General features: G+C 46.8%; 3 protein-coding genes across 5 annotated transcripts; 2 read left to right on the forward strand and 1 right to left on the reverse strand.

The window, feature by feature from the left end:
- Positions 1 to 803: 803 nt before the first annotated feature.
- LOC6550126 (serine/threonine-protein kinase S6KL) lies at positions 804 to 17,636 on the forward strand. Of its 3 annotated transcripts, none has more exons than XM_001977671.3 (9): positions 804 to 1,428; positions 2,836 to 2,945; positions 3,008 to 3,224; positions 3,286 to 3,409; positions 3,474 to 3,572; positions 3,629 to 3,787; positions 6,075 to 6,163; positions 16,958 to 17,245; positions 17,302 to 17,636. In XM_001977671.3, the coding sequence occupies exons 1-9, from the start codon at positions 1,162 to 1,164 to the stop codon at positions 17,407 to 17,409; spliced, it is 1,461 nt and encodes a 486-aa protein (XP_001977707.1). In that variant the 5' UTR covers positions 804 to 1,161; the 3' UTR covers positions 17,410 to 17,636. The 3 variants fall into 3 exon arrangements, with proteins under 3 accessions (XP_001977707.1, XP_015011134.1, XP_015011135.1); XM_015155648.2 differs by having other exon boundaries at positions 2,842 to 2,945; XM_015155649.2 differs by lacking the exon at positions 804 to 1,428 and adding an exon at positions 2,484 to 2,628.
- LOC26526357 (autophagy-related protein 101) lies at positions 3,786 to 5,507 on the forward strand. Its single transcript, XM_015155968.2, has one exon. It carries the CDS (start codon positions 4,200 to 4,202, stop codon positions 4,854 to 4,856), a length of 657 nt encoding a protein of 218 aa, XP_015011454.1. The 5' UTR covers positions 3,786 to 4,199; the 3' UTR covers positions 4,857 to 5,507.
- On the reverse strand, positions 6,575 to 10,009 carry LOC6550127 (protein bangles and beads). Its single transcript, XM_001977672.3, has 3 exons — positions 9,908 to 10,009; positions 9,602 to 9,738; positions 6,575 to 8,628 (listed from the first exon to the last, which is right to left on the reverse strand). Exon 3 carries the CDS (start codon positions 8,625 to 8,627, stop codon positions 7,281 to 7,283), a length of 1,347 nt encoding a protein of 448 aa, XP_001977708.1. The 5' UTR covers position 8,628; positions 9,602 to 9,738; positions 9,908 to 10,009; the 3' UTR covers positions 6,575 to 7,280.
- Positions 17,637 to 18,267: the final 631 nt, after the last annotated feature.

The following is an 18,267-nucleotide window of genomic DNA, read 5'->3' on the forward strand; positions in this document are numbered from 1 at the left end:
ATACGCATACACATACACATACACACATACACACATACACACATACACACACACACACACACACACACACACACACACACACACACACACACACACACACACACACACACACACACACACACATACACACATACACACATACACATACACATACAGTGACTACACATACAGTGACTACACATACACTACATATACACATACACTATACATACACTACACTCACTGCTCGACCTCTACTGCTCTAAATTAGAAGACATGTCTTACAGTCTTAGCTAGAACTAGTTGGGAATTATAGGGCTACAAGAAAATATGCTTCCCAAACAAATATTAAAAGCGGCAATAACTATGGGTTCCAACAGTAAGTTAAACATTCTTCAGGCTTTATTTAAGAAAATGTTTACTACTCACTTTAAAGACCTCACTATTTCGCTCACTAATATAATTATGACAAAATAATAGATTATTATTTAATTAGTTACAGCTCGAGATTAATTTAGTAGCACTTTGTATACCTCCTGATCACTCCGGGTAGCTAAATAAGCAGTTAAATAAGAAACATGAAGTTAATAAGAATCTTTTATATTTTTATATTTCTTTTATATATTTTTGTTTGAAAACAAAAAAAAATCGAAAATTTTAAATATATCGACATTTTTTTTTGATATTTTAAATATTATCATCATTGTTTTTGATTAAAAAAATAACATCTATACGATATTTTGTTAATATCACGACATCCCTACTTGTCAGCCCACAATGCTCCGAATACCCTTAGGAAACATAATCACTCACTGACATCAAGCGTCCCTAATTCACAATGTGCCCCTTCACTTGCACTTTTGCGATTGGGTGCCACCCGACGACTGGTCACACTGCTGCCTGCACAACAACAAAAACAACACGCAGAAAAAACAGCAAAATAGAGCCAGCCTTAGCTACCAAATATTTATATTAGAATTTCACCTTTCCCGGCTGCGAAGTGCGCGCTTTTTACTGCGATTTTTCGGCTGTCCCCCTCACACACACGCACACGAACGGTGATTGCGCAATTCCAGTGGAACGAGTGTGGTGGTGTGCGGCGTGTGTGTGTAAACAACAAACGGACGACAAGGAAACAGAAGCAGAAACAACGGGAATTGATTGGGACGAGTGGAGCTTTTGATGGGCAACTCGCAACCGCGTAATGCAAGCAGAAGCAGAAGGACATCGCAGTGGCCACAAGGCGCAGCGGAACTAGGCGCCACAGCCACCGATCACCACTACCACCAGGAGGAGCTGCATCAGGAGCAACAGCAGCCACAGCAACAACAGCAGCAACAGGAGCTGGAGCAACAGAGCAGCAGGAGAATCCAGTTCCAGGCCCATACCAACCTCCCAACCCAGTCCAATCCTCCGGGCGAGGAGGAACAGCCTGTACAATCACAGCAGGTAGGTAATGAGTAAGAAGAGTCGCAAGTGGAGTGGGTGGTGGGTGGGCGTTGTGGTATATAGGACAGGCTGATAAGGCAACCCACATAGGCACATGTGTACATATATATGTACATACGTAAATATGTAGAATTTGTTGGCCATGTTTGCCCTCGTCAGCGCGAATAAGTACTGCGTCATTAATGGGTGTTGGGTTCGCGTTTTCCCCATTCAATTACGCTGCGGCTTTTGACCCCTGACCCCCCATGAAAACCCCCCTCCTTCCTCGGGGCTCCCCAAAAGCAGCACGTGTGTGGGCGCTCTTTTCCGCACTTTTTAAATGCCCCGAGTATTTCCGCATTCGCATACGGATTTCATGGCCATGCCAATTGAGCCTCCCGCTGCGCAAATTCTGGCGCCCCCTTATCAAATCCGCCCGCCCGCGTGCCCCCTTCTGTATTCTCTGCATGAATCTGAGGATCGCACAGCCCACACGGAGATCCAGATCCAAAGATCTGTATATTACGCCCCACATGCGTGTGTGTAGCCATACGGAATGGTGACCCTCAAGCTAAGAAACGCTGGCCACAGTCGCGGGCAACCATATTGGTACATGTTTTGCAAAAGCGTACAAAACAAGAGATAAGACTTTTAATGGCGAAAACTTATGTATTAATCTTTCAGCAGTAGTTTATTTATGAAATTTTCAGATTGGCAAAAATAACAGCTGTGCATTGTTTGTCAAACGTTTGTTGGAAGAACAAATTTTAAATCAACGTGTTAGCTATAAATTTGTTTTGATTCGTTTAGGAAGTATACTTCATCTTAAGAACATTCAATTATATACCTCGTGGTAAGAACATTTAATCGTTCGCTATATTAACCAGTTTGGCATTAACTACAAATCAGTAATTTCATGAAGAGCGACGGTTTTTTTTCTTTTGCCGAACAACAGATGATCACTTTTGGTGGACACGACTGTATAAGCTGGTGTCGATTTGCTCTCTCGCTCACTTCTGCGTTCCGTTCCCAGCTGTTTGATCATCGGTGGCGTTGTTTGCAAATATTCACAGGCCATAACGCACGTGTCGTCGCCCAGTGAACATCGCAGAACCGTCTCCTACGCCTCCGTAGAAATTCAAAGATTGCTAGACAGTGTTCTGCGAATTCATTAGCTGAGTTTTCCTGCGGAAAGGGCTAGGGCTAGTGAAAACGACGCAGGTAAGCCGTAATAAATCCGCTGAGCCTGCTTTCATGCCGTTTTGTTGGCTTCAGCACTGGTGGTCATTCAATAGACGAGCAGTTCGCCGCGTGTTCAATGTATAAATACCTTACATACAATGTATGTAGATACACATGGGTTAGATAGAAGTGAAGGGCAAGAATTATGTACTTAATACCAAAAGCTAATGATTCGCATTGTTTCAGCAACAGCTTTCCACCTGGAGTCTTGGCAGCCTTACCGGAGGACGACTTAACTGGAGCTTCTCCGGCGCCCGCAGCTCATTTCGTCATCGAAACAAGGCCACGCGAAAGAGGTAGAATTGCTCAGACTCCTCTCCTTAAGTTTCCATATTTTAAATACCAACATTTCTTCCAGCTTGACCTCACTTCATGGCTCTCGTCGTGGCAAGACACAGTGGCACCGACCTCTGACCAACTCAATCTTCAACTCGCACTTTAAGGAGTCCAGCAAGAACGATCTGTACCGTATCGATCATTTGGTGGCCAAGGGAGCCTTCGGTGTGGTCTTCAAGGTGTCCAGCAAGACTGACAACAGTCTGTGCTACGCCCTAAAAGTGCTGAAGAAATCAAAGGTTGTTAGCATTCAGTTTGCATACTTGCACATATTTAGTAACTCCGCTACTTCTCCAACAGCTCATCGAAGACAACAGCGTGCGGCAGATTAAGGACGAGGCGGACATTCAGAAGGTGTGCGGCCATCATCCGTTTATCGTGAAGCAAGTTGATCTGTGGCAGAACCGTCACAACCTCCATATTCGTACGTTGTGATAAAACTATATTACCGATTTCATGTATATGCTAAATACTTAAATCCACTGCAGTATCGGAGTACGTACCGAACGGCGAGTTGTTCTCAAAGATAACCCATTTCTCCATTGATTTGGTTCGCTTGTACATTGGTGAGATAGCACTTGCCTTGGGTGAGTAAAAGAGGCCTTAAGCCAGCTTAGCAAAATCTCACGTACGCTGTTTTCAGATTTTCTCCACAACGCTGGGATTATATATCGCGATGCGAAGCCGGAGAACATCCTGCTAACTCAACAGTTTCACATAAAGCTAACCGACTTCGGCCTTAGCAAGTGGCTCAAACTGGGGGCAAACACGCGCACCATGTGTGGCACTTTCAAATACATGGGTACGATCTAATCCAACTTAAACATACAAATACTTAAGTAATAGATTTAGCTGTTAAAAGGCGCACCGATCCATCGCCATCCAAATCGTTCAAAGGCATTTTCGAAACGAAAGCCCAGCAAAAGTAAAGGGAACAGAGCAGTATAGGAAAATAGAGCATATATAACCTCCTGTTACTCTAGGATACTACTATTTAAGCATGAAACTACATATGTACATTTAATGAGAAAGGTTATTCAACTACGAACATTACTGTGAGCCAGTAAAAATATCGGAGAACCAAGGTCAGAATTAAGAGGCATAACATAGCAGGCAGGTAAGGGAACAATTAGGGAACAAGGCAAACCAAAGTCACAATACCGACGTAACACTGTACATAGGCAGCACAGCACACAAACACAGAAGTTATCGCGATGAACGCGCGTTCACAGGTCTTTGATCTGACCATGGAGGGTCGTCAGGTGGACGAGGCGGTGGCCACCATCTTTCACACCGTCCTCTTCCACCGCTGCCTGGGCAAGTACATGTACACGGGCGACGCCCAGTACTCGATTGGCACAGTCGGCTACACGGACGTCGACTGCAACTTCATCGACTTCACCTACGTGTGCTGCACCTCGGACAGCTTGACGCACAAGGTGAAGCGGGCCATCAACTCGTTTAGCGAGAAACTGCGCTCCAACGAGAGCTGCGGCTCCGGCCAGATCAGTCTGGAGTTCTTCCAGAAAAAGAAGAACCGCTGGCCCTTCCCGCAGGAGTCGATCCCGTGGGAGGTGTGGACGGTGCACCTGGATCTGATCAAGCACGAAAACGAGGATGAGAGGCAGCTGTGCCGCGAGAATGTCTCCGATCTCCTGACCGAAAAGGTCATATACATCACCGAGCTGATGAATCGGCACGACTACGTGCCCAAGACGCCCAGCCAGAGCGAACTGGACCTGATCTTCGACACATCCTTTCCGGACGTGCAGCCGTATTTGTTTAAGTTTGACTACTCCACCTCGGGCTCGGCTGCTCCCTCCATGGGTAACGCCATGAAGAAGATTATCAAAGAGACCCTCGCAATGTGACGGGCTGGCGGGGGAATCGTGATCGCTCCATCATTGTGTAGTTGGGTCACTTCGGTGATTATTGCTTAGTTGCTCGCGAGTTAATTTATTTGTAGATTCTTTTTTTTCAACCGTTTACTCCTAGTGTTTCGTTGCCCATGACCAAGAATGAGTCGTAGACCAGGATGATAAGATGAAACGCGCAGTAATTAATTATTTATGGCACGTCCCTGCTGAACTAGATCGTTTTACGTGTAGGCTGTCATCTTAACATTTTTGCCTTAATACTTTTAGTTGTTATTATTGCCTTAGATGTCCATTAGGTTCCATTGACCACCGCTTAATCCCCGAGCATGATATGGGTAAATTGAGGACTCATGTCCACGGCAGGACTTAAAAGTAGAAGGGAGACCTGCGTTGATAGCCATGGAATGCCAAAAGGAGATGGCTGTAGATTGCATAGGCCACCATTAGCTATCCAGATCCCACCAAATGTATAAGCTATATCCCCGTTATTATCCATGCAAGACGTTCCAGAAACAAGCTTTGAGCTCCACTAGCAAGCAGTTAGCTGTCAGCCGAGCAAATTTATTGTGTTAATTATATCTTAATCGCCAGTGTAAATAACGAAAATGATGCAAGCTATGAAATTGTACGCGGTGTGCGAGAGAAGAACAGAAGTAAGCAACCTTAACGAACTCAAAACCCATCTAAAACTAATGTTGAGATCGAAGCAAGTGGCGGTGAGGCGGTAGAAATGTATGTATAAAAGATTGTGATTGTACTTGTAGTGATTAAACGATAGTACCGACTCCATGTATCAATGGATCAACGGATCAAGGGATCCAATATATAGACGTGTATGTATGTAAATCAATGTTTATCTGTATGTCCAAGCTATAAAAGTAATCGATAAATGTACTTTACGACTTAACTACTATTGTAAAATCGAATTAAGCAGAATAAATCCTTTGAAGCACACGTTCAAAGTAGAAATGTAATTGGCCTTTTTGCGAGCATTATCCCAATGATCCATCCAATCATCTCGACCAGCCATGTCTCGTTGCAAGTTCCAAGTTCCCCAAGCTGTCCGTTTGTGTTGTCCGTATACCGCATCCACATATACCCATGTCCGTATACCCACATGTCATCCGAATTCGGCGCGCCGAACAAACCATTGCCTCTGCACCATTTGTTTGCGGGTGGGTAAAACGTTCTCCCCCTCTCGTATCGTTTCAGCCCCGGAGATTCTGTGCGGGGAACCTTATGGCCATGCGGTGGACTGGTGGGCCTTGGGCGTCATTGCCTGTCAGATGCTGACGCAGAAGGTAAGCGACCAAATCCGGTAGTCGGTAATTCAATCGGCGGTAATAACCATTCAGAATGCGAGCATGCGCCATCTCGGCGATCCGATTGGTTTTCCGACGCAATAGCGATAGCTCTAGCTAGCCTTACTATGTACGAGTATATCCATAGTGCAGTCTCAGCAGATCTGAAACTGGGAAACTGGTTTGCTGCATTGCATCTGTGGGGAATACTCGGTGTGTTTACCCCATGTCCACCATGAAGCTCTATAATCCGAGCGTTTATAATTGGACTAGCCGTCAGAATCGGAGCTCTATAATCAAGTGTTTTTTCTATTCAATTCGAAGTCTGTATTTATCTATTCCACGTTCAGGACCAGACGTTTCCAATTCCCCCAAGTTGGGGACTCCATTCCCCAGATAGTACTCGTTGCGTTTTAGTTTTTCGATTTTTATTTAAGAATTTTCTCAGTCTATATAAAAGCATATATACTTCTTCTCATATATACGTTATAACACTATCGTTATTAAATGTAGTTTCATTATGTTAGAGCTCAAATAAAAAAAAAAAGGTTTTTTTCATTTATAATGTATCATAGGCGATACTCATCGATTGCTGGCTTCGTTCTGTGTGTTATTTGTAGAAAGGACTTGGTCTTGAACTTGGTCTTGGTCTTGGTTCGGACATGGATAGGCTGATCTAGGAGTTTTGGGGACGGGCGGGTACCGGGTGGTTGTCGTGCAATGACTAAGATTTAATTAAGATTACATTAATTAAATTATAATTATAAGTATTACTTTATGCCATCTTAGCGGTTTGTCCTGTTTGTTGTGTGTTTTGATTTGTTATGCCTACGCGTGGTTACCTTCCGATCCACTTGGTTCTATTGATCCTGGGCCGCCATCCTCTCCACAGTTCTGCCCTTCATATTCATTGTATGATTGTATGATTTTTTGTGTGTCATTTCGTTCTGCTCCATTTACAACTAAGGATACCACTAACTACGATCGTAATATTAAGGCGCTGCCAAGGCGTAGCAGTGGTGCGATGGTCGGGAGGGTTGGTGGTGCTGGTGGTGCTAGTGGTGCGGGTGCGGGTGCGGGTTAAGGCAAGGTGGTAGATGTAAAGCTCTTACTATCCCTAGTTCTCCATCGATTCGCTGCTCTCCCCTGACTCCTTGGACTCCGAGGACTCATCGACCTTGGACTCGGACTTGTCTGACTTCTCCTCCTCCGACTTTTTGGGCTCGGCCGATGGTGCCTGGGCAATGGGCTCGGCAATGGCCTCCTGGCCCTTGGCCACTGGCTCGGCAGCTGGTGCTTCGTCGATCTTCTTGGCCTCGGGCACGGCAGCAGTGGCGGCGACGGGGGCGACGGGCTCAGGTGCTCCAACTGGGGCTACTGTCTCCTCCGACTTCTTCTGTTCTGGCAGGACCTTGGCGGCGGTATCAGCGGCTGGCTGTTCCTTCTCCAGCTCCTTGACGGCCTCCGTCAGCTTGGTGGCACCGGCCGGGGCAAATGGGGCATTGGTCTTTAGGACGGGAGCGGACTCGGCAACGGTTTCGGTGCTCTTCTGCTGGTCAACTGACTTGGGGGCCTCACCGGACTTGGCCTGGGCGGCTTGGGCAGCAGGAGAAGCAGCCGCAGCAGCGGGGGACGACTCGATGGACTTCTTCTCGGGTGCAATCACCTGGATGTTGGAATCCGACTTGGGGGCTTCGGGGGCGGCGGTGGGTGCGGCTTCAGCTGGCTTGGCCTTGGCGGGCTCCTCGGGGGCAGCAGCATCCTTCTTGGCCTCCTTCTGTTCGATTTCGTTGATCCTCTCCTGGCGGGCTGGCTGCTCGGGCACGGTGATTTCCTTCTCGGCGGCCACTACGGCGGGAATGGCTGGCTCCTCGGCGGACTTGGCATCGATCTTGGGCTCCTGGGGCTTGGCCTCCTCGACAACTTGCTTCTGCACCTCGGCATTGGCGGCTGGCGCTTCGGGGGCCTGTTCAATTGCCTTGGTGGCCTGGGGCTGAGCGGGTTCCACAGCGGGTTCGGCCTCCGTGCGGGCGGTCTTCTCCTGCTTCTTCTCGGCCTCTATGGGAGCTGTCTCCTGGGCGGGCTTGGTCTCCTCGGGCAGGGTCTTCTTCTCGGGAATGGCTGGAGCGGTCTCTACGTCTGGCGCACTCGACTTGAGCTCCACGCTGTTGATGATCTCCTTGGCTGGCTCGGCGGCGGGAGTGATGGGAGCGGCGGTGGCGGGGGCGGCGGCAGCGGGCTGCTCCGGAACGGCGGCCTTGGTCTCGATGTTCTTGGTCTCCGCCGGTTTCTCGACCTCGGGCTTCAAGGGAGCAGGCTCAACGGCGGTGGGCAGCACGGTCTTGGTCAGCAGCTCGGCCTTGGCGGCATTTTCCGGCTGGATGGCCACCTCCTCGTCGGGCACGGGCAGCGCCCAAACGCTGGCCAGGCACACGGTGGCCACGAAAAGCAGTTGGCACTTCATTCTGGAATGGAAACGGCAGACGGGGGACATTAATTTAGAACCCACAAAGCACTCGGCTGCACAATGACCCTCACTGAGATTTTTTTTTAGTCGTCCGGACTTTCTATTCCGTTTTAAATTCCCCAATCATCGTTTCGTCTTCCGCGGAATTACGTTCTGGTTCGTTTGGTTCTTTTGTAATTTGATTAAATGAAATTCTACCTCTGAATTAAATTGGCTGTCGTCGGCAGTTCGTAGACCCGGTTGGCGGCCAGTCCTGCTGGCATCCCACTGGCAGCCCACTGGCTGTGCATCTAATGATGCCTCCTTTCTCCCGGCGCCGACTGGCCCACATTGAAAGCGTTGTTTAATTATTCAAATGCGGCACTTAAACGGTGATCACTTTAGTTTCTCAAAGCTGACCATCTCGGACCATTTCGGACCATCTGATAACGACTGACTTGCAAATTTACGCCGCTAGACGGCCATCTGCTCATTTCCTTATGCTAATTAATTCAGCTGCTTTATGGCCATCGATAAGCCCCAATTTATTCAACGAAAAATATCAGATATAACGGTTCGGACTCCAATCTAATGGGGTTCTTGAGCCCAGCCTCATAAATAAAATGCATTGTGTTGTATGGCTGCACAACTCCTCTATTCGACTGCTGGTCTGGCCATTATTTCGTGGGTGTTACGCAACGCCGTCTGGGCGAGAAGCCATGGTTCCCCCATGCCATGATACGATCTTTATAATTTACGAGCGGCTCTTGTTGGCCAAAACTGCATTTAGGTACGTCGTCGCCAAGACTTGGCAATCGAAACTCGTTAAGAGACGGTGACGCTGACGGTGATTTGCGAAACCCAATCGGCTGGTTCACCCATTTGGCCACTTCGATAGCCCAGCGATGCAGATAAGGCAGGCTCGTTGCTAGCGCTAAGGATTCCACCCGGGTCACCACTGTTTCGATACCTTGGCCTTGGCCAGCACTCACCTTTTGATTGAAGCGGCTACGTCGATTTAAAAACTGAGTTTGCTTTGGCACTGCGTATCTCACAGATACACTTATTGTTAACGATTTGCGGTTTTGCAGTTTTAGTTTGAGAATATTCTGGGATTTCGTTTCGCGCCCTGCAACAAAACACACAACGCACAGAGTTAAAAAAAAATAGTAGATTTTTGTTAAAAAAAAAGTAATATATATATATAATTGTGTGTGCGATGTGGAGGATTCGTGTGGTGTAGGTAGGTATATTCTTAATCCACTGCGCTGCTGGCCTGGCCTGCCGCGTGTTCTCACCGGTCAGTTTCAAGAAACACTTTGATTGGATGCCAGCGCGCCGGGGCGTTTATATACACTCGTCGCCGGATCACGAACGCCCGAAGTCGACGTCGGCAGAGCATCGGCGGTATGGCCATAGACAGCGTGCTAGGCACGAACGTCGCAGCAGCAGCAGCAGCGGCGGCGGCAGCAGGCGCAGCAGCAACAGCAACAACAGCAGCCGCATCAAGACGCTGCACGCAGCAGGCACAGCAGGCAGAATCTTTGGAGGATGGGGCAGCGGGAGTGCGTACGTGAGAGTCGCGCAAGGATCCCGCGGATATGGATATTTTTAGTTCGGCGTTCTAAGCCGCTCCAGCGCCCCATCCCCAATCCCAGCTCCCATCCAGAACCCTTTCTCCATAAATAGACGGCAAATTGTTCACTGTGCGCTGTCTATTTTTAAAGCGAATGCAATTTGTAAGCCTTCTGCAAAGACTTCTTTGGCAGACCGCAGATACCTGGTACCTGGTATCTGGTATCTGGTACTTGGTAACTGGCAACTGGCGGTAGGATCTATTTATAAAATCGAGCTAGCCAGGATCGCTGGCTGCCCGGCCGCCTGGCCGCTGATCGATTGCCATAAGCGTCATTAAACGCAGCACGATTTTCAAATGCAGTTGGTACGATGATAATATCAGCAATAAACCAGGGCCAAAGAAAAATGCTTAATTGTGGTTCAATGCAATTTGCGGGGTTGCTTGCTCGGCAGCTCGGAGGCGGCAGAGGAGTTGGCCTGGCCAAAAACCGGTATCAACTTGTGCAAGAGACGCGGTTAGGGGGCAGGCCAACATGCCTGCTAGTTCCACCAGCACCATCAGCACCACCAAGAACTTTAGCAAACGAGCCAAAGACGAACTAAGCCAGTGGCCAGAAGAGGACCAAACCAGACCAGACCAGGCTGCATTCGATCCCGCCGCGGAACATCATTAACATAATCAAAGCAGGGGGTTTCCGATCGTTGATTATCTTAGAATGATAAATGCCCTGGGGCAGCTCCAAACAGGCCTGCCGATTCTTTTTATAGACTGCCACCAGATATATGTACACATGTATAGTACACCCGAGCACCAAAAAGGATAGATGAGTTTAGATCGGTGGAAAGTTCCACTCCCTGCCAGAAAGTGATATTACACACTTGTGGGTGTGGGTGCTCTAAATTGCCCAATCCGTAGTTGTCATGCTCATAGAAATCCACGTCCACGACTTCTTCGGCTCCTCCAAATTGGTCCACTAAAGGTATATGCTATACACCCGAAAAAATCCAATCAAGCCAGTGCTCTTCGTGATTTTAATCCTAATCTATATGCTGCACATGTATATAGAGCATAAATATAATATAATAGATAGAGCATAATAATAGATTCGTAAATACGTATGTTTCGTAAAATATACTTCAGGTCCTAACAGATCATCTCACATCGTACGATCGTGCGATCGTTTATAGTTCAGGTCTTAAAAACAGCTGTAAATCATTAATTGCCCAATGGATTGAAGAATTTTACTAGTTCGTACATAAAATTACGGGGAATCTAACAGCATATCATGGAAACGAAGTGCCTTATAGAAGATACAATACATCTCTAAGGTCAGACAATCGTTTAGCGGAAAAGTTCTGGGAGAGCTCTTAAGTTAAACGTGCTCTGATTGGATTTGGAAAGAGTCTGATTTCAGAGTGCACATGATGATACTAATGGTGCGAGATAGTATGGATAGATATGGAAGAGATAAACGAGGGAAAGCCACATTAAGTCCGCTGTCGAAAATATTTGAACGCGACCCATCTGTTTATTTACGACCCGTTTGGGTTCGGTTTTTGGGTTTTATGGGCCTACGGATTATCTGTCCTGGGCTGTTTGTCTACCTGTTTTTCTGAGTCTATATTTTAGGATTGGCCACGTTGTTGCGTACCTAGGCACTTGTAAAGTGTATGCAAAACCGATGGATGGCTAAACCGAATACCCAGAACCCGAAAACCTTTATGACCCACAACCACCAGTCGCTTGCCAATTTTGAAGGTCGATCTACAGCGCCGTATTTCTGCAGTTCTGCAGTTCTGTAGTTCTGTAGTTCTGTAGATCTCGTCACGAATGAATCTCACAATCTGTAGATATTTGCGTTTAGAAAAATCATGCATAATTGCAATTATTAAGTTGCTCAATGATTTCCATGGATGAACGGCTGCCTATGCGAACTGTGTTCGTGGGGAAATATGACGTATTCCAATGGTGTGACTACTGTGCTAATAGTCTAAACTTAGCTAAGATTTCAATCGCACTTTTACGAGTTTAGTTGGAGCTTCTATTAACTCAGGTTTGCCATGGCACTTTGCAAGTCCTTGTACATACATACATATGTATACTACTTACACACTCAGTTCAGAATATCCCCCACCAGAAATTTAACTGCTCGATCAAAATAAAAAACCTCAGCTCCGCTGGGGAACAACCAAGTTAGAAGAAAACCTGAACCACTGAGCCCCATCCAAAGTAGGCGATGCTATTAAAAATGTGAGATTGGAAGTAGTTGTACCCTTTCTTGTGCCTTTTCCGCTGGGGGAACTCTTGTATTTAAATGCATTGAGAGCAAAGATCTGTGTATCGAATATCTAAGTTATACGATGCTTGGCTTCCAATGCTTCAGCTTCGGGAACTCCTGAAGATGGAGCCCATCCCCTGGCAGAGCTGAAGTACATAGTGCAGGTTTTATTTTTTACTATGGGTATTACTTCTTGTGCATTGGGAAGGGTATCCATGCCAACGCCAAATCAAATGCAACTTTTTGGCGCTGGTGGAGGAGATGGTGGAAAATTGGCCGCCAGGCACGGGATGGCACTGCTCTGTGAGCTGGTCACCGATCCTCCTCGTGCGCCGTCCGATCTGAAGAGGTGGGAATGCGGCGCCTTAGAGGTGGAGGGCAGGGCAGGATGCATAAGCACTTGCCTGCTGGGCCAAGTGGTCAGTTAATGGCTGCACTGGTCTTCTCATTTTCTTGCGACATTTTTATGCTCTTGACTTGCATAAATATTTGCGCAGCCCGCAAAAGGGAACCTCTTCTGGACGTAGATTTTCTGCAGCCTCTTTGCGGAGCAGCGAATGCAATAAATTTGTGCGCTGCGGACACGACTTGGGCATGGATATGGACTTGCCTTTTAAGATTGGCTGAAGTGGGAATCGCGGAGGGAATGGCCGCGCTCGGCCTATCATATAATATAAAATGCACATGCGTTGCAATCAACATCAACATTGTCCTGGTCGTCAACACGAAGGCGAGGAGGGAGAACTAGCATAGATCGCCAGGCAGGAGCATTACCATCATCATTATCATTATCATCCTGGCAATGGTAATTACACAGGGCAACATGGGTTGAGTTGCTTTGCTTGGTTTTGTGGCACCTTGTTGCCCAGTGCTTGCTGCATGCAACACTCACAGCGTGCCACATACTTGTGCATATACACATCCCAGTACTAGACCTGCGATCGGCAGCAAGGCAGCAGCGCAGCAAGGCAGCAAAGCAGCAGCAGCGCAGCAGAACAGCGGCCAAGTCGCCTTTGTATCTCATGGATACATAACTCTTTGTTATTGGCCTTGAATGTCCTAAGCACGGAAAAGAGGTCATTGTCGCATAATACGCCGCCTGTCCAGCTCGTCCAGCCTGTCCAACTGGTGGACAATGACAGTGGACAGTGGATGGTGGATGGTGGATACTAGAGACTGGACTGCTGGCTGGGCAGCGGCGTTACCATTCCCCCAGGAGAAAAACTGCAAAATCTATGCGCGCCGTTCGCCTTTTCTGTTTTGAAATTTGTAATTAAAGTAGGCACGCATTTTAATGACTGTAATTGAAAAGGGCCCATCCTCCCATCATGGTCATGTGGCAGGCGATCGCAGTGGTCTTTGGCTAGATATGGATGTGCATGTGCATTTAAATAAATGCAGCTTCAATCCGGCGATTGAGCAACCTATTGCGCCATGGGCTGCGAGCCAACTTGCCCACATCTTGGCCAGGTCGAAGAGCACTTCCTGGCGCGTTTGTTTAGGTCTGCTCGGTGGAGGCCACGCCACTCATCGGCCAGCTTAGCACTCGTAAAACCGCAATGGTCATTCGAAAACCAAAATCTTGCAGATTGTTTTCGGTTTTTGCTGCGCTGCTGCGCACTTCAGTATTGTCAATCCGTTCTTGTCCGCTTCCCTCTCTGCTGGGTTTTGTGTTTTGATTGTTGGCTGACTGTGCAATATGCGATGTACAGTCGATTAAGACAATTATCTCTGGACATTAATTCTGGGAAATATAAAAATAATAATCACTATCAAGCTTTTTGCTCGCACTAAACTTTGTCGCGACGATAATTGGCCAACCGCGCGAATGGCAGCTGGAGAAGGAAGGCGGTTGATGACCTATGCTAGTTCAAACGGAAGATGGATTCCAGCAACCCATGACTGACTGGGCCAGGGCCAAACCCAACCCAAACCCAAGCTGTGCATGATTCTACGATCTAGTTGGCCAAATCCAACGCAGCAGTCGCATTCCAGCTGATTTGACTACACGGAGAGAAAGAATGTATGGACTGGATGGACTGGAAGCCAACTAAACCCACTAGCTTCGCTAGCTTCTTCGCTGATCGAATGCTTTTGGCCAAAAGCAAAGTGTGATTAGCAGCGACTTTGCTCGGTTGGGCGTTTGGAATACTTCTAGTTCCCACTGTAGCGCAGTTCCGATGGAGTGACAGCTGGTGGCGGTCAGGCCAGCGTCCAGCTCACGTGCCGGCAATTACAATTACCATGCGTCACATTGTCAGCGATAAAGCAGATACTATGTATCACCATTATGTATACGGAGATCGGCAGCGTCTGCGGGAACCAGAGCAGAATCAGTGGTGCGCTCGACTCATCTCATTTCGCAACTTGTTTTCGAATCAACGAACCAGGAAGGTGGCCCTGCTCCGCCCTGCTCCGGCCGTGCTCTGGCCTGATCTACCCCGATCCACCGATGATCATTACCTCGCCCCGCGCGTCTGTGATTTAATTTAATTTTTCTAAGCTAAGCACAACCCAAACTGTTTCACTTTGTCAACATTTCGTTGTTTGTCAGTTGGCGGTCGCAGCCGCATTGATTAAGCTTAATTTGTTGCTCCAAATGCAGGTCAAACCTTTCGAAATCTCTCGGCATTAGGCCACCACTCAATGCATCCTAAGTTGGACTTTTATCCACTGATACACATACCAAACATGTGCTCAGGCAACGCTCACCTTGGGTCTGGGAATGAATCTGGATGACTAAGGGGCGATTCGCCACCTGCGCTTTTCCGCCGTGAAAGCGACATGAATGCCATTTTTGGGTCACGCCCGCGAGGTGCGAGGTGGCCACTTCTCCGGGTGTCCGGGTGCAGTGCAAGTTAAGTTCAAGTGCGTGCATTGCTCGAACCCGGACTACCATGTCCATGCCATGTGCGAGTACCATGTGTGCGAGTATTCAAGTGCAGCCCCTGTAATTAGCAGCTAGTCAGTGTCAGTAAGTGGCTTTTACATGACAATTGCGTTTGTCAAATTAGATTTGCATGAATTTAGCTATTCAATGGGGAGTTGCACATGGTATTCCACAAATGTGCTTGATCGAATAGAACGACAGACATATGTATGTAGTTCCCTTGGGCTGTCGACATATCAATTGCACCGAAATTGTACGAATATTCCCTTGCTTTTCCGCTCACAGTACACTTAAGCATGGGCGCTGGCATGCGGGGTATTCGCCCGTCGATCTGCCAGTCCCCATCGTTCCCTTCCAAGTGACCGCAAATGTGGACGTACTCGGCAAGTGAGAGTGCGAGTATTACAGCACTCTCCATGGCGACAACGACAATAAGTCCAGCAGCAGCAGCATCAGCAGCATCAGCAAAATCCATCAACTGGACAAAAATGGTCTATTTCTATTTTAGAAGCTGTAGCCGCTAATTGAATCCAATTTGCATGCATTAGCGCTCGCGGAGCCGACTGAGCTTTGCCGGGCTAGTTAGGCACAGCCGATCTTAGACATGGATCTTATCCAAGTCGGGTATCCAGATTTCCGACTTTAGACTTCCACCGTCATTGTAATCAACATAATTGCTGCTTCTCTTGCACGATTGACTAAAATAGGGACCTACAAGTGAGGCTGAAGTTCTTATAGAGGTTCCAGAGTATTCTTTATGTGTGTTCTTTGTTGCTATAGGTATTGTTATGAACATTATACTATGATTCAGCTTTATTAGTTCTGTAATTAGAACGTGGCACTTGGCTGTTTAGACTTTGTTTGCGTTTATAGGCTTATCCCACTGGCACACATTTTACAGCTGTGCTGACCCATTGGACTTTTCTCGATAGAACTGCATAGTTCTTGTAATAAAGTGATGTTAGCCTATTTTAGATTCCACTATTATAGATAGGGTACATTTTGGCGGGTACATGTGAACAAAGGGTGTCTGTGGTGCTATTTAAAGCAAATACTTGATTTTCTTCAAGAATTTTCAGTAGAAATATTGATGCACCAAGTCTCGTTTCCAGTTTCTGTTTACTCCAGTTTATTGAGTTCCATGGCGAAAAAAAAACAAAAAATACCGAGCCAAGTAGTTAGTTGGCTCAGTCAATAAGCTGACGTTTGTGATTTGCGTATTTGCGTGTTGATGCGTCTGTGCCAAATTGTTTGGTTATTTAGATGTGATTCAGGGCGCTACCATTGATCGTGTTGTCACCGGACGCTAATTATTGTTTTTTGGAATAGTTGCCCGGGAGAAGATACACAGAGGTGTGTGGCTCATCGCTTGGGTGACTACCCGTGATCTCTTGCAGACTCGGTGGTTGGGAATCAGAAGTTCTGACACACGGATTCTATTTGTATATCTATAAGTATAGCTGTATAACTTGGTGGAGGTACTGCGATGAGGGTTTGCGACTTGGCTAATTTCCAGGGTCGCTGAAAAGTATGCTCGACTTAAGGGATTAACTCAAAGGGATGAATGTAGTTATGGTATTGGTAATGCTACCCCATTGCAGTCGCCCAACATCAAGCGCCACCTGCTGCGTCGGCGGGAGAGTGTGGAGCCGGAGGACGGCCTGTCCAATGCCCCCTCCATTGCCCAGATCAACGGCTGTCTGCAGGACAGTGACGGCGGCGGCGAGGACTTCCTGCCGGAGGAGGTGCAGCAGCTCACCCACGAGGGCAGGGATGTGCTGCGCAAGCTGCTCACCATCGAGCCGCGCCAGCGGATCCGCAGTGTGATGGCGCTCCAGAGGATTTCCCTCTACAAGGACTACAATCTGAGCTCCAAGCAGCTGCTGAGTGTAAGTCAAATTAAGCTTACTATGCTATGGAATAGTCATCCAATTGCCATTTGCAGCTCTCGCCGCGGGAGATCATAGCTAGGGATGCCATCCGTATCTACGAGGACAGGCAGTTCGACCAGCTGACCAATCAGTGTGCCATCGATGCATTCCTGGACTTCTAGGGGCCAACTCAAACAAAATCACCAAGAGGTGATGTTCAGCCATATAGTTTCCCCTTGTTTTGGTATTATTTAAACTGCAACGTTCCATTTAATTAACAAGTTGTACAAAAATGTTATACTCTCGAACCGATTAACTAATGCGTTTAATATGAAGAAATAGTGCTTGCATTCTTTAAAAGTGAACAAACTGAAAATGGTTGCCAATAAATTATATTCCATATTCCAAATGCATTGCAGTGATAAATTTTAAATTTATATGCTGCGTTTTATTACATTTCGAATGCGATATTCACACTGTTTATGTTTGTATTATATTTTCGAGCTCGAAGAGTAATTTTAGTCCAATGCGCCAAAATAAATGTTTTCCTTGTCTTAAAAATTAAATATGTATGTTTTTATATGGGTTCGTTCTATTACGATAACTATTTTAACTTATCTTAACTGGAAAGATATTCCATTCGAAATCTATTTTAAGCACTTGTATAGGATTTATTGTACTCTTAACAAGAAATGTAAACTTCTTGGAGTATTATATTTAACGTAAATGCGCACTGATAATATTTGCTAAAAACTATCTGCTAGTTTGTGTATGATTTGTATAGGACTATCTATTTCGTATTGTCTAATTATTTTTTTGAGTGACGGCGAATGCTGTGTGAAAATCAGTGACGGCAAATGAGTTTCCTGTCCAACGTCATTAGGTGCGTGCGTTGTGTTTGCCCAAACATTTCATGGAAGAGTAAATAGAAAGCTCGCGGAACGTGGGTGGCATTGTCACACATAGCCGCCCACGTAGATTTTCCGTATTTCCCGGAGCTTTTCCGTATTTCCCGGAGCTTTTGCCCCTTTTTCCGGAGC

Source organism: Drosophila erecta, unplaced genomic scaffold (genome assembly GCF_003286155.1).
Source record: "Drosophila erecta strain 14021-0224.00,06,07 unplaced genomic scaffold, DereRS2 tig00000126-arrow-pilon, whole genome shotgun sequence".
In the NCBI taxonomy this organism is placed as follows: Eukaryota; Metazoa; Arthropoda; class Insecta; order Diptera; family Drosophilidae; genus Drosophila; species Drosophila erecta.